The sequence below is a fragment of the Alexandromys fortis genome, unplaced genomic scaffold, assembly GCF_014885135.2.
Source record: "Alexandromys fortis isolate MF-2015 unplaced genomic scaffold, M_Fortis_MF-2015_v1.1 scaffold_29, whole genome shotgun sequence".
In the NCBI taxonomy this organism is placed as follows: Eukaryota; Metazoa; Chordata; class Mammalia; order Rodentia; family Cricetidae; genus Alexandromys; species Alexandromys fortis.
Window position 1 is genome coordinate 3,531,320 of NW_026067891.1, and position 13,863 is coordinate 3,545,182.

The following is a 13,863-nucleotide window of genomic DNA, read 5'->3' on the forward strand; positions in this document are numbered from 1 at the left end:
CAACGAACTGAATGGCTTTCTTCTCACTGGGCCTTAGTGTCCCTTTAGAGGAATGAGGGGTTGGCTTGTCACAGGAGGGTGGAGTGGGCCAGTGGGTGGCAGGAAGAGATGGGGCTTTGGGGACTTCAGTGGAGCTGCTGGCTCTGTCTGCAGCGGCCTCACAGGGGTGCAGTCTATGGGGACATACTCTGGAGGCTCTCTAAGATCTACATATGCCCAGGACCATACACTAGGGACTGAAAGGCCCACTTGGGCCAGAGGGCTTGGAGCCTCTACCCTAATGGTGATGATCCAGAGTTCTGGAATTCTGTACGGCACGGCTCAAGCCTGTTGTGGCCCAGCACAGGCTGCATCTCTGAACCTGCCATCCACAGAAGGAAGACAGATGACACCGTGCAATGAAAGGATACGTGTGGTCTATGACCAAAACATCGCCCAGAACTCACTGTGCTGATCAGGAATCCGCAGCCAGGGCTCAGGCCACCAGGGGCCTCAGCAAGGCAGGCAGGATGGGGCTTACAGGACACAGGGCTGACAGCCAAGCAGGTCAGCTTGCCCCCTGCACCTGTGTGAAAGTCTTTTCTCCCGTGTTATAAGCCTGAACAAATCTCTTTTTTGGACTCTCCCTAGCCTTGAAGAAAACGTTCCATACCCAGAAACGCACAGCTATAAGGCATCCAAATTCTCTGAATTTGGGAAGCTATTTTATTTTGGGTGTGCGTACCCAGCACCCTACACCCAGGGTCCTGCCCATGCCGGGCAAGCTTTCTACCACTGAGTTGCACCCCCAGCCCTATTATTAATTTTGAGACAGGATCTCACTAAATTGTCCAGGCTGGCCTAGAACCCCCTCTGTAGTCCAGGCTGACCCGGAACCGTAGATCGTCCTGCCTCGGCCTCCCTCCTGAGTAGATAGACAAGCCTACACCACCAGGCCTGGCGAGGGAGATTTTTTTTTTAAAGCACATGTATTTTAAAGAGCTCTGCTAGGGTGTAATCAAGTGTACTGTACACATCTGAAGTTCGACACGTGTTCATCTATAAACTACCACTTCTATTGAGATGGCTGAAACATCTGTCACTCTCAAGCTCTGCCGCCTCCCTCCTCTGACCCCGAGGTGGCTGCCCACCTGTTTCCTGTCACGGCAGGCCGGTTCGCACGTTCTGTGAATACACAGAGACCAGCACACTGTGCTCTTTCTCTTTGGCCATTTTCATTCAGCACGGTTGCTTCGGCGGTCACCTGTGTTTTATGCCAACAGTTCCCTCATTCCCGGTGGGCTGCATCCGGTCCTATGCCACAGAGCTGTGACTCATTGGGAATGGACCAGGCATCGAGCATCGTCTGTCTAAGAGGATGCTTTGGACACTTAGAAACGTCTTCATGGGACAGCGCCTGTCTAGGCTCATGAGGTGAGGATGTGTTTCCCACCCTAAGAAACTGCCACATGGTTTCAATGTGGCAACTGCAATATGTTGCAAACCCTACTAGGTTAACCAGGTTGTGTTGTTGTTTTTGTTTGTCCTTGTAATGAATGCCTAAGAGAGACAGATTTAAGGAGGAAAGATTATTTATTTGGCTCATGGTTTCAGAGGTTTCAGTCTCATCACTGGCTGGCTCTGTCTCGAGGATGGAGGGGGAGCCATGCGTCTGGAGGAGGGTGTGGCAGAGCAGCACCCTTATTCCTATGATGGCCAGGAAAGGGTGTGGGAATGAGAGGGAAAGAGAAAAGGAGGGATGAAAGGGGCATACGGGAGGCACACCCACAAACACACACTTCCTCCAACCAAGCCTCTTCTAATTTTGGCCACCTCCCAATAATGCCAGCAGACTAAGAATCTATCAAGAGCTCAATCTATAGATGATATCTGAGCCCTCGGGATATACTCTTCTACTCTAAAGACCAAGCCTTCATTATCTGGTCTTTGGAGGGACACTCAGATCCAAATCACAGCCCCTCCCAGAGTAAGGACTTTCTCCCTGCCTCCCCAACCCAGCGTCTCCCACATTTAGACATTGCCTTTTGTGTTTTAGCTTCCCCTAAGACCCCAGCCTCCACCTCCATCCCCATCTGCTTATTTGCCACTATTGTCCCTTGTAACTAGCCTTCCAACTCTTTGGCCATTTTCAAGTTTCCAAACTGAGCATCTTGGCAGACTGCTGTTGCCTCTGTCAGGGCTTCTAGACCCTGGATTTCCCATCAATCCCACTCAATCTACTAAGGAGGAAGGATCTAATAGGGGTGTTGGCCACAGCAGGGTCACCACAGACTCCTGACACAGCTGGAGATGGGTAGTCAACACACGATGCTTGTTCCACAAGCCCAGTACACCATTGTTCCCGGGATGCCCATTGTATCTGCCTTGATTGCCCACAGCCGCTGAGCTGGGTGCAGCTTTCTTCCCCTGAACCTACTGTCTGCGTCTTACCCAAGCAGGCCAGCTGAGGAAACCAGTATTAAGTAGAATCAACAGAACATTAAACAAAGACCAAATGATTTACAATAAATTATGTAAATGGTGTCGGAGCCATCAAACAAGGCCAAGGAGCACGCCTCAGCAGTAGCTGTGCAGACACATGCATCTGCTCCCGCCATGCACAGATGCTGCAGCTTGGGTGGGTGCCCCAGGTGCTTACCTTTGTCACACTGGATGAGGGCACCCCTAGAGAGGCTGTTCAAATATTTGGCAGTTGATGACTTAACTCAGTTAACTGTAAAGATAGAAAACATCCCTGGGGGTGACTGTATGAAAGAGACATGAGTCAGAGAGAGTTTGCCTAGACTCCCGGCTGGGCACAGATCGTCTTTGCCGCCCAGGCTCCTGCTGACCTCCGACTGCACACCTACCCTCTTTGCCTGCCTATGTGGACTTTAAATTGGCTGTGCCTCCTGTTTAGTCTCTACAACAAAAGCCAGGCTATAAAGTGTTACCCGTACCACATGCACTTGACTGCTTCCTTACTCCCTGGTGCCCTTCCAGGAGTCCCTGAGATGCTATCACCATTTGACTGCCCCAGCCATCCTTCCGGTGTCACAGGCAGGGGTGGCCCCTCTCTAGTAAGCTCTCTCCCCAACTTTCTGGGCTCAAGTGACCATCATTACCCTCAGGGTTTCAATCAGGCTGAATGTCTGGGGTTGGACAAACTAAGGATCTAGGACTAATGTAGACATACATTTCAGGGAGGTCACCAGTGTGTGTAGTGCCTTCTCTGGTCCTAGACCAGTGTTTGGAGGACATGGACCTCTTCCCAAAGCACTGATGTCTGACTGGTGACTAAGTGATCTCCCATGTGTACCTCCGGGCATCCTTCTGTGAAAAAGGTCACACTCAGGATGAAGGCTCTGTGAGTGGATCTGCAAGGGCTCAGTCTTCCCTTTCTGCTAAAGAGGGGCTGGAAAGGTCCCAGCCTGGGCAAGGCCAGTCATCAGCAGGGCCTGGCATCTGCCTGTTGTTTCCCACAGACCGTCCAATGTCTGTAAGCTCACAGCCTGAGCCGAATTCTCAAGGGTCTACTCCATTTGGCTGGCCAGATGTTTCTGCAGCCCAGCTCCCAACGTCCAGAACTCCTGAGACCCCAAGGACCCACAGGATAGGCTGTAAGCCTGGATCCCTTGCTCACAACAGCAGCTACTCCAACCAGCTCCCAAAGAGGCTGCGCGTCAGGGGCTCCAACTCCCCCCCCCCCCCCCCCCCCCATGAGTAGGCAAGTACAGCCTGCCCCTTTCCTGCTGCCTCCAAAGCCTCACAGAACAAGGTTCATTCAGAAAGACAAGCTGTGGGCTTTGGCACATGGGCCACCGCTATCCTCTCAGACCCTTCACCACCTGCAAAGAGCCCCACACACTGCGGTCACCCCTCCTCCTCTGTGTCCTGTGTCTTTACAGGTTCTGATAATGTCATACACACAAAGCCATGGATGTTGTCTTCTGTGATTGGCTATTTTCTTGAAGCAGGGGCATCTTCAAGGACTGTTCTGCACAGGTTGGAGCCCCACCTTCTGAACAACTGCGATGGGATGGAGAGGCCGCATTCCACTTATCTCTGTGTCTACTGAACACTTGGCAGTTTTTACCTCGAGGCGACTGTGAACTGCACATTTCTGTGTGGACTCCCTGTCACAGCCCCATGCTTAGCTGTCCTCAGACCTGCCGTTTTGCCTTCACTTGTCATTTGATGAGAAATGTTTCCCAGTGCAGGAAACTTAATTCTTAGGTCAAAACATTTGCCACACAGCCAAGAAATGATAGAGGTGAGATTCAGAACAAGCCAGAGATGAGCATGGCTTGCTCCAAAGGCTCATTCCTGCACAGGGGCCCAGGCTGGCCCCCCACACCTGGACACCAAGCAGAGCAATGTTGGGCCTGGTTTCCAGCTCTAGGCTAGGACAGACCTTTGCTGACAGTGGTCTGAATGAAGCATTTACTTGCTTACAGGGGGCAAAAAGGATGTCACAGGGGTCAGAAAGAAGAAAGAGCCTTACTAGTCTCTGGGATGGACATCATGGCTAAGTCTTTAGACTATAGGAACAAAGCTCTTGGTTCATTTGCTCAGTGTCCAGCTCACACAGACCAGCTGGTGGGGAAACAGCATGTCTGAGTTAGGGTTACTATCGCTATGATGAAACACCATGACCAAAAGCAACTTGGGGAGGAAAGGGTTTATTTCGCTCACAGCTCCATATCACAGCTCATCATCAAAAGCAGTGAGGACAGGGACTCATAGGGCAGGAACCTGGAGGCAGGAGCTGATGCAGAGGCCATGGAAGGGTGCTGCTTACTGGCTTGCTCCACATGGCTTGCTCAGCCTACTTTCTTATAGAACCCAGGACCACCAGCCCAGGGCCAGCACCACCTACAATGGGCTGGGATCTTCCACGTCAAACACTAATTAAGAAAACGCCCTACAGGCTTGTCTATAGCCCAATCTTAGGGAGGCATTTTCTCAGTTAAGGCCCCTCCTCTGATGACTCTAGCTTGTGTCAAGTTGACATAAAACTACCAGTACAACTTGACACACAGCACAAAACATTTCAATCAGAACCTTTCCTTTCTCATTTATCCCCAAGACAGCATTTTAATATTAATATCATAACATAAAACACAAAGTCCCGCACCCTTTACAAATTCAAATGCATTAAATGTTAAGTCTCTTTAAAACACTCAATCACTTTAAAAATCCAAAATCTCTTCTAAAAGTTCAAAGTCTTTTGGCTGTGGGCTACTGTAAATATCAAAATAAAATCAAATACCTTCTTCAAGAGAGAAGAACCACGCCAGGTGGTGGCGCACACCTTTAATTCCAGCACTCAGGAGGTAGAGCCAGGCAGATCTCTGAGTTTAAGGCCAACAGTGTAAAGAACTCAGTGCCCCATTATCTGGGGTTCAGCCATGATCTGGGCTCCTCCAAATGGCTTGGGTCACTTCTCTGGCTCTGCCCTCTGCAGCACACATGGCTTATCTTCTAGACTCCTGCTGGCTCCACTCCACTGCCACTGCAGTTCTCGGTGGTCAACCCACGGTACTGGCATCTCCAAAATGCTGGAGCCCCTTGCCGCAACTGTGTCGCATTTTTACTGACAGCCTCTCCTGGGCACTTTTTAGGGAATAAAAAACCCCACCACATAGCGCCAAGCCACAACTGCTCTCCATGACCCGGTCATGCCTTCAAAACCAGTACCACCTGGGTGACTCTTACATTACCAAGTTTGGCTGCCAGTAGGAGGTACGACCTTGGCCTCCTCTGGAACACAGCTTCTGTGTGCTGATCCTGAGGAAACACTTTCCAGAAGACTTCACCTCAGTGATTCTGGTCTCTTCTCAGTCCCAGCTGATTCTTCATCCCTGGCTAACCGGCGTCCACTGTCCCGGTAAATCAAGATTTCACTTTGTTGGTTCTGGTCTCTTAGTCACAGATGACTCCTCGGCTCCAGCTGACCAGACGCCGCAGATTCTTCACACACAAGGCCTTGTTTCCCTCTGAAGCCTCACAAGCCAGGCCTCCGTCATCTGCACTCTTCTCTACATTCTCGTCTTCCTGGCCCCCACAGAGCAGCCCACTGAGCTCTCCACACTCAATGGCTCTTCTAGCCCAAAGTTCCAAAGTCCTTCCACAGCCCTGCCCAAAACAACATGGTCAGGTCTGCCACAGCAAGACCCCACCATCGTGGTACTAACTTGTCTTAGTTAGGGTCACTATTGCATAGTGGGATACGATTTGTGTCTTAATAAATAAAGCTTGCCTGAAGATCAATGCAAAACAGTCACATTAGGCAACCATACAGGCCAGGCAGTGGTGGCACACACCTTTAATCCCAGCACTAGAGAAGAATAAAAAAATGGAAGGAGGCAGGTCTCACACTCAGTCTCAATCTGAGGATTTGTGGAGGCAGGACCACACATTTTCAGTCTGAGGTAGAGGTATGAGCTTGTGGCTGGCTGCTTTGCTTTTCTGATCTTTAGGTTGAACCCCAATATCTGTCTCTGGGTTTTTCTTATTCATGCTACACTATTGCTGTGATGAAACACCATGACCAAAAGCAACTTGGGGAGGAAAGGGTTCCATATAACAGAGTTCCATATAACAGTTCGTCACCAAAAGCACTGGAGACAGGAAATCACGAAGGCAGCAGGAGCTGATGCAGGGGCCGCGGAGGGTTGCTGCTTATTGGTTTGCTCCCCATGACTTCCTCAGCCTGCTTTCTTATAGCACTCGGGACCACCAGCTCAGAGGTGGTCCCATACATAACCCCACAGATTTGATGTGGCCTTCCCAAATCAATCACTACTTAATTTAAAAAAAAAAAAAACCCTGCAGGCTTGCCTATAACCCAGTCTTAAGGAGACATTTTCTCAACTGAAAACCCCTCATCTGATAACTCTGGCTTGTGTCAGGTTGACACAAAACTAGCCAGTACACAGGGCCATCTCAGGACCACTCAGGGAATACACTAGCCCTAGTGCCTTGCTTGAAACCCCTGTCCCAGACACCCTTGTTTCTAGAGGTAAGAAGGCTGGAATCTATGGCAACCTTAAAGTGCCCCCTCACCTCTGAGTTCGGCACTCCCGGGGGTGGATGGGGCTTCAGAGTTGCTTGGCACTCTTAGGAAAGGCAGGGTGTGGAATGGAGCCCTGCAGGTCTATTATAGCTCCGTGGACACTTATCCGAGGCTACTCCCTGTTTAGTGATCCCATTAGCTTCTCTGAGCCCGAAGGTTGCTGTGCTATTACCTGCTCACACAATAAATACTTCCTGTCCTGTCCACCCATTTGGGGATAGAAGTGTGTCTGGAGGAGACAGAAGTGGCCCATTGGAAAATGGCCATTTTATAGAGGTGAAAGGGGAAATTCCATGTTAAGATAAAGTGATTAATCAGACATGCTAATTAGCTGAGCCAAAGGGGGCTTTTGATTGCTGGACTTCAATGCTTTGATAACTGGCCCTTGGGAGTCAGCCTCAGAAGGAGGAAGTGGCCAAATAAGGGAATAGATTCGGTGGCTAGCTTTAGGGATGTAATCTAATAGTTTTTAGCAAGGCAGAGAAAATGGGGGAAAAGGTCGAGTCTACCAGAGCCACATGCTTGAGTGGGCTAGTGTCCCTTCAGGTACCCACTCATTCACGGAGGATGCAATCCAAGCTCGAGGGCCTATAGGTGGGTGAAGGTGGGTGCCAAGAACACCTTCTGAACTAGACAAGTGCCTGCAGGCTGTGGTGAAGGCATCCCCAGTGCCCTGTGGGTCAGCCTGCCTTCAGCTGACCATGAGCTGCTAGGTGGAGGGCCAATGATCCCAAGGATCATGGCCCCAAGGTTACTGCTGGCTGAATTCCCTGGTTATTTGTTCCCCTTCCAGCACCCAGCTCTTTGTTGAGCAGCAGCTCTGCGCGCGCGCGCACACACACACAGGAAATAGCAAAAAGCAGAAACAAATCTTCCAGAGGCCTGGAGGATTTTTAAAATGCATTCGAACACTCTGTACGGTTTAATTAAACAATTTTAACGCCAACTTCCAAGTTGTCCTATGCTTGTCTCTCTCATTCCTTGCTCGCCACATGAAAGTATTATGTGTTCATTGTTCTGAACCCGATTTTCACATCTCATATCTGAGCAGTGTCTGCTTTTCATTTCCTCTCCTGGAGGCAAGTCTGTGTCACGTGGACGTGCTCACCCCCTGCAGCAAAGCGGACATTATCTTGGGCTAATGGGTGCTCAGGTGTGGAAGGCCACAGTGAATGACCACTGCCACAGGATACTGAGCAGGCGGAGTACCATCCCAGGGACAGTAGGTCTTCAGAAGGCGTGACAGAGCGGAGGGGAGAGGAGACATGGGGAGAAGTTCCCCAAGGTGTTAAGTCACATTGTAGGTGCCCCTGCATCTGGTCCGAAAATGGGCTCTGGGTCCTGCTGGCTGTGGGCATTTTTTGTTTGTTTGGTTTTCCGAGTCAGGGTTTCTCTGTATAACAGTCCTAGCTGTCCTGGAACTCGCTTTGTAGACCAGGCTGACCTAGAACTCACAGAGATCCACCTGCCTCCCCTCCCCAGTGCTGGGATTAAAGGCATGCACCACCACCACCTGGCTCACTTTTAATGGTTCAAAAGTCCACAGCCAGGGTGAGGGAAATCGCTCAGTCATACATATACCAACATAAGAAGTCTGGGGCCCTTTCCCTTCTATAGGAATTTGGACAGCGGAGTCTAACAGAGATGGGTGTGACAGCCTTCAAATCTAGGGTACACAAAGCTACCTTCACGCTCCATGGGGCCATGGAGAAAATCAGCTCTGGGCCTCTCCTTCCATCTGACAGCTGCCCTCCGCAAGCATGCCTCCCGCTTGGGTCATGTGCCACCACTCATAGAGGCCGTGATACTGGAGAGATCTCAGATTCTCCGTTCCTTATCCTCCAAAAATCCATCTCGACCTCCGAGGCACTTGCTCTGGCCAGCAGATACTTGTCTCTTCCATCCATCCACTTGTTCAGAGCCGGTCTCCCACTGGAAGGAAGTTCCCGGAGACAAGGGTAAGATTTATAGTGATCTCCTCAATTGTGCTTTCTTTCACCTCCGGTCAGGGCCTGACACCCGATCGGCCTCCAGCCACTTTTCAAGCAAACCACCACTGAATCTTGCACTTCATCTTAACCTTTGACAAGGGGCTTAAGGAAAGTGGCAGGCTTCCCGGGAACCTTGTTCAGTACCCTGCTTTGGCACGGTCTGCCCCCTCTCGTCTGCAATTTTCTAGGCTGCATTCAAGGCTCTAGGCTCTCCTGGTCCCTCTCCTGGGTGGCTAGGTCCTTAATTGCTCTTTGAGGACCTTAATTACGAGCCACAGTCACCCACTGGTAAGTAGGGGCATTAAAATAGAATAAATGTTTTCCTTTTCTTGAAAAGTTCACATATACAAGATGAGGTGCTGCTGGGCCCAGGGGACTGCCCCGCCTGGACCTGCATAAAGAGGACACAGCTCTTGCCTGCCATCACCGTCCTCTAGCTTGTGCCCTTCCCAGGCCTAGGTGTGAGACCCTCCCAAAGTTCCAGAACCACACATGGAGAACTCAACTTCTCTGCAGCCCACCCTGCCAGGGGCCCATCCAGGTCTGGGGTTGCTCTGTAGCTCTGGCCCTCCAAAGAAGCTATCTGCCCCAGGGCAGAGAGAAGGAGGCTTGCTCTTTGTCTTGGACAGGAGTGATCATACCCAATAACGGCCTGAAGTAGAGGTGAAAGAGCCCCTTGTCGGTTGAAATTTGAGTGGTTATACATCTAGGAGCTGGAATTTTATGACCCTGGAGTAGTAATTGTGAGAAAGCAAAAATCCCTGCATACCTTCAGTGGAAGAGGGGGTGCGACCCCCCTGCTCATGCCTTCTTGGGATAAGGGTCTTACAATCCCAGAGTATGGAGGGATTCAGCGATATGATCAGGGTATACCCTCTGGGCGCCCGCGGGTGCTGGGAGGCGCCATTCGGTTTGCACTCCTTCACCAGGTCCTTTCGTGCGCCCCGTCCCCACGAGAGAGGGGGAGGGGGATGGGCAACAGCAAGTTTGAGGAAACTGGATGGAGTGTCGGGGAGCTGCATACCGGAGCACCTGGACTGCCCCAGGACTATCGGTGTTACATCGCGCATCGCGCCCCACGTCGCCCACGCGCTCCAGGACACTGGCGCCCCGGCACACCCAAGACACACGCGGTGGGGGAAGGGCACGCGCCTAGCTGACATGGTCACGGCGTGCCTCCCACGCCTGCTGAGCCCCGCCCCCTAGCCGACCCTAGCAGCAAAGGGAAGGGGCGGCGCGCGAGGAAAGGAGGGGGTCCCCGCCGGCTCCGCGCCCCCGCAGTGGGGGCGGGGAAGGACGTTGGCGCCGCTTCCCCCGCCCCTCGCCCGAGCATCTCTACGAGCGCCCCCTGCTGCCGTGCTCTCCCGCGAGACGGTATGGGGCGGGAGGAGAGGTCGGGAAGGGGGGCGCGGACCGGGTTCGCCCAGTCCTGGACTTGGGGCAGGCGGGATACGGGCATCGGAGAAGAACGGAACAGGGGGTATCGTGGGATAGCGTGCGTCTTGGGTGGGGGCGGGCCGAGCTGATGACCCCCCGCCCACCCTCGGTCCCTATCCTGGTCCCTGCGGGTCGCCCCCGGCCCGCCCCGGCCGCGCTGGCCCCGCCCCATGGGCCGCCCCCGCCGCCCCGCCCCCCCGCCACTGCTCACTCCGAAGTTTCCTGCGCTGTGCGCGGACAGGCTCCAGGGCTCGCTCGCTCCCTCTCCGGCTCGGCCGCGCCCCCGGCCCGTGCCCGCCCCGCCGTGCATTTAGCGGTTTTCCTCATCGGGACACCGTTGCTGCTGCTGGGCGAGCCGGAGCCAGAGTCTCCGAGAGAGCTGGTGCCTGGTGGGCCGGGGGCGCGGGCCAAGGCGGCGGTACTGGCCCAGCTCCGGGCTCTGGGCTGGGTCCCCAGTGACAGCGCCACCCGGGCGATGCCCGCGGGGACGCCGCTGGCCACCGGAGCGAGGTGAGACGCGGCGGGTACGCGCGCTTACTGCGCGCCTGGGACCCTTTGAACTTGAGCTCTGTAGGTGCAGAGCCCCTCAGGTTCCCGCAGCCCTTCGCCTGGGCCTTGGGGGTGGGGCTGCCAGCCTTTGCCGGCGGGAGGGGGCGGGAGGGGGCGGGGGGCGCATTTGTCTCTAATAAGGAGAGACAAAGACAACCCGGCGGCCGCGGCTGTTCCCGCAGCTCCGCTCCGCCCGAGGCGGGGCGGGGGCGTCGTTCCTGGGCCAGGGTCACCGCCTGCCCTCTCTCCGCAGGTGCTGCTCTCTGCCACCATGACCGAGGGCACGCTGGCGGCGGACGAGGTCCGGGTTCCCCTGGGCGCTTCGCCTCCGGCCCCTGCAGCGCCGGCGAGGGCTTCCCCAGCGAGCCCTGGGGCGCCGGGGCGCGAGGAGCAGCGAGGATCCGGGTCCGGCGTGTTGGCTCCTGAGAGCCCAGCGACCGAGTGTGGTGCGGACCTGGGCGCCGACGAGGAACAGCCCGTCCCATACCCGGCACTGGCGGCCACGGTCTTCTTCTGCCTTGGGCAAACCACGCGGCCGCGCAGCTGGTGCCTCCGACTGGTTTGTAACCCATATCCTTACAGGGTTGGCGGGGCGCTGGGGACTGGGGTGTGGGACTTCCCCTGCGTACGCTCTGTGAATCCCGGCTTCTGGTATCCGGCGCGGGCTGGGTAGGGTTGCGAGGGCAGTGTTGTCCTCAGAGATGGTTGGGGTACGCCTGGGAACTCGCCAGAGGGATCTGGGTTCAGAGGCATCTTGGAACGGGAGAGTATGGGCTGAAGCAGCGGGGATGCCGCCTGCTCGGGAGGGAAAGAAAGGTAGTTATTAACTCCTGGCGTCTTTCGAGTGCGGGGAGGTGGGGATACCCGCCTGTTCAGCTTTCCAAACGAACACTTTAGCCTGTGTGAAGACCCTCGCTGGAGGCTGGGAGGGGAGAAAGTTTTCCACCTGCTCTCTGGGCGCTGCATACCGGGCAGGGTTGGTCCCTAGTTCTTTTCTACGAAGAGACAGTGATGTTGGTTGAGAACTCACTCTTCCAGGCTGAAGTCCGTTCAGGGGCTGATTTAAGTCTTGGGCGGCTGGGGGTGGGGGCACAGGGAGGCAGCTAGCTTTGAACCGGACCCCCCTTTTCACAATTGCCTGGCTAGAGAGGACAGGATTGTGCCTTTTCCCCCCTCTTGGCCCCAAGGGCACACACGGACTTTCAGAGAAGCTTCCAGAACAGGGTTGGGTCAGTACTGGAGGCATTTCTGGGGTGCAAAAAGAGGCTTCTGGCTCCCAGAAGGTGGCCTTTGGAGACTGCCCTGGAGGTCTCTGAAGAGGAGCTGAAATCATGCCTCGTATTGCCTACCCCACCCCCACCCCCAGCAACTCCTCGGAGCTGGTCACTAGGGTAGGCTGGCTGGGCGGTAGGTGCTCCTGCTTCCTTCCTGGGCTGGTTGGGTGGAGGGCCAAGGGGAGTTGACACAGGCCCATAAACACTCTTCAGCAGAGTCGGAGACAGAGGCAAAATGAGCAATGTGTGTATATGTTTCTCTACCTTGTGTGTTTAACTGTATAAATATTAAATACAAAAGAGAAATCTGTACCAAAAAAAGTAATAAAGCCCGTGTTTCTTTTAACTCCAATCCAAACACTGGGTGAGTCAGATTTTTCTCTGCTTATAAAAGAGGATGGTGGTCCCGGGGCTATGGCTGTGGCCTACTCTGAGCCATCTTGGGCTCCAGTGCCTGCTGCCTTTGTCCTGTGCAGTTGACTGTGGTGCCGGTGGTGGGCATTCTCTGGGTTGACTGGCCCTCTCTGCAGAAAAAGGGTGACCTTGTGTATCAGCTGTCCGTTTGTCCCCTCGGCAGGATCTAAACTTGACTTAGGTGGAGAGGTGGTGTGGCTGGGGGAGGTGGTAGGCCATTGGAGAGTGCTATTGTGGACCCTGGGGAAAGGGGATAAAGGGCAGCCCTGTGTTTATGCCTCAGTTTTCTTGTTTGCAAGGCTGTACAAACTAGGGGGAGACTGGCGTGGACTTAAACTTATTCTATCCACCAGGACCTGGCTACATAGTAGTGTGAGGCAGACCCTGGTTCTCCGGGCTGCTGTGTGTCCCCGAGGACTTCTAACAAGGTTGTTTGTGTTGCTGTGTGCACGGAAGGTGGGGATGGGATGGCACATGGAGGTAGAGTGAGCTCTCAAGGACTGTGGAGCTGGCAATGCCACCTGGCCCGAGCCGACTTTGAAGTGGAAGATGCCCTTGTTGTCTTAGGAGAGACTCAGGTGTTACCAGCCCTGGAGGAGAGAGCAGGAAGATAAGGAGAGCTCTCAGCTGGGGAAGAGAATGCCAGGTTGTCCCTGCAGGTGATGCCACCAAGGGGAGAGAGATGGGTCTTATTTCTCCTACCCTCAAGTACATCCCTGTTGTGGAGCTGCCAGCTGTTTCCAGCAACCTCGACACACCCACCGTCTTCTTGCTGTGTTTACCTCCAGACACAGCTCGGTTCTCCTGCTCCAGAAAACTAGGGGTGAATTCTGAGTATCCCCAAGCTAGGGAAACACCCTACAAAGAACTGGTTTCTGAGCTTCTTGAGCCCGGTCAGCACTCTGCATCTGTCACTGGAGTGGGTTCATTAGCGCTCTGGCCTCATGGGGATGGGTCTGACCCCCCAGCAGATGCCAGGCTCTGGAGTAGGGGTGTGAACCTGGGCCTCAAGGAGATCCTAAAATAAGCTGCCCGCCTGGACAGGCGGGGGATCAGCTTACTGGGGAAGCCCATGTGGGCCGAGGCTTTCTAAGCTCTTTGAGGCTCTTTACATTCCTGGGAGTTGGGAGGGGGTGGCTTT

At 54.0% G+C, this 13,863-nt stretch overlaps 1 protein-coding gene across 8 annotated transcripts in view; it reads left to right on the forward strand.

Moving 5' to 3' along the window:
• The first annotated feature begins 10,763 nt into the window (after window positions 1-10,763).
• The window catches only part of Cacna1h (calcium voltage-gated channel subunit alpha1 H), a 58,355-nt gene continuing 55,255 nt past the window's right edge, over window positions 10,764-13,863 (forward strand). For all 8 annotated transcript variants that reach the window (XM_050135052.1, XM_050135099.1, XM_050135068.1 and 5 more), the window contains exons 1-2: window positions 10,764-10,995; window positions 11,288-11,604. In XM_050135052.1, coding sequence (XP_049991009.1) covers window positions 11,306-11,604 — 299 coding nt within the window. In that variant the 5' untranslated portion in view covers window positions 10,764-10,995; window positions 11,288-11,305. The remainder of the gene's footprint in view (window positions 10,996-11,287; window positions 11,605-13,863) is intronic.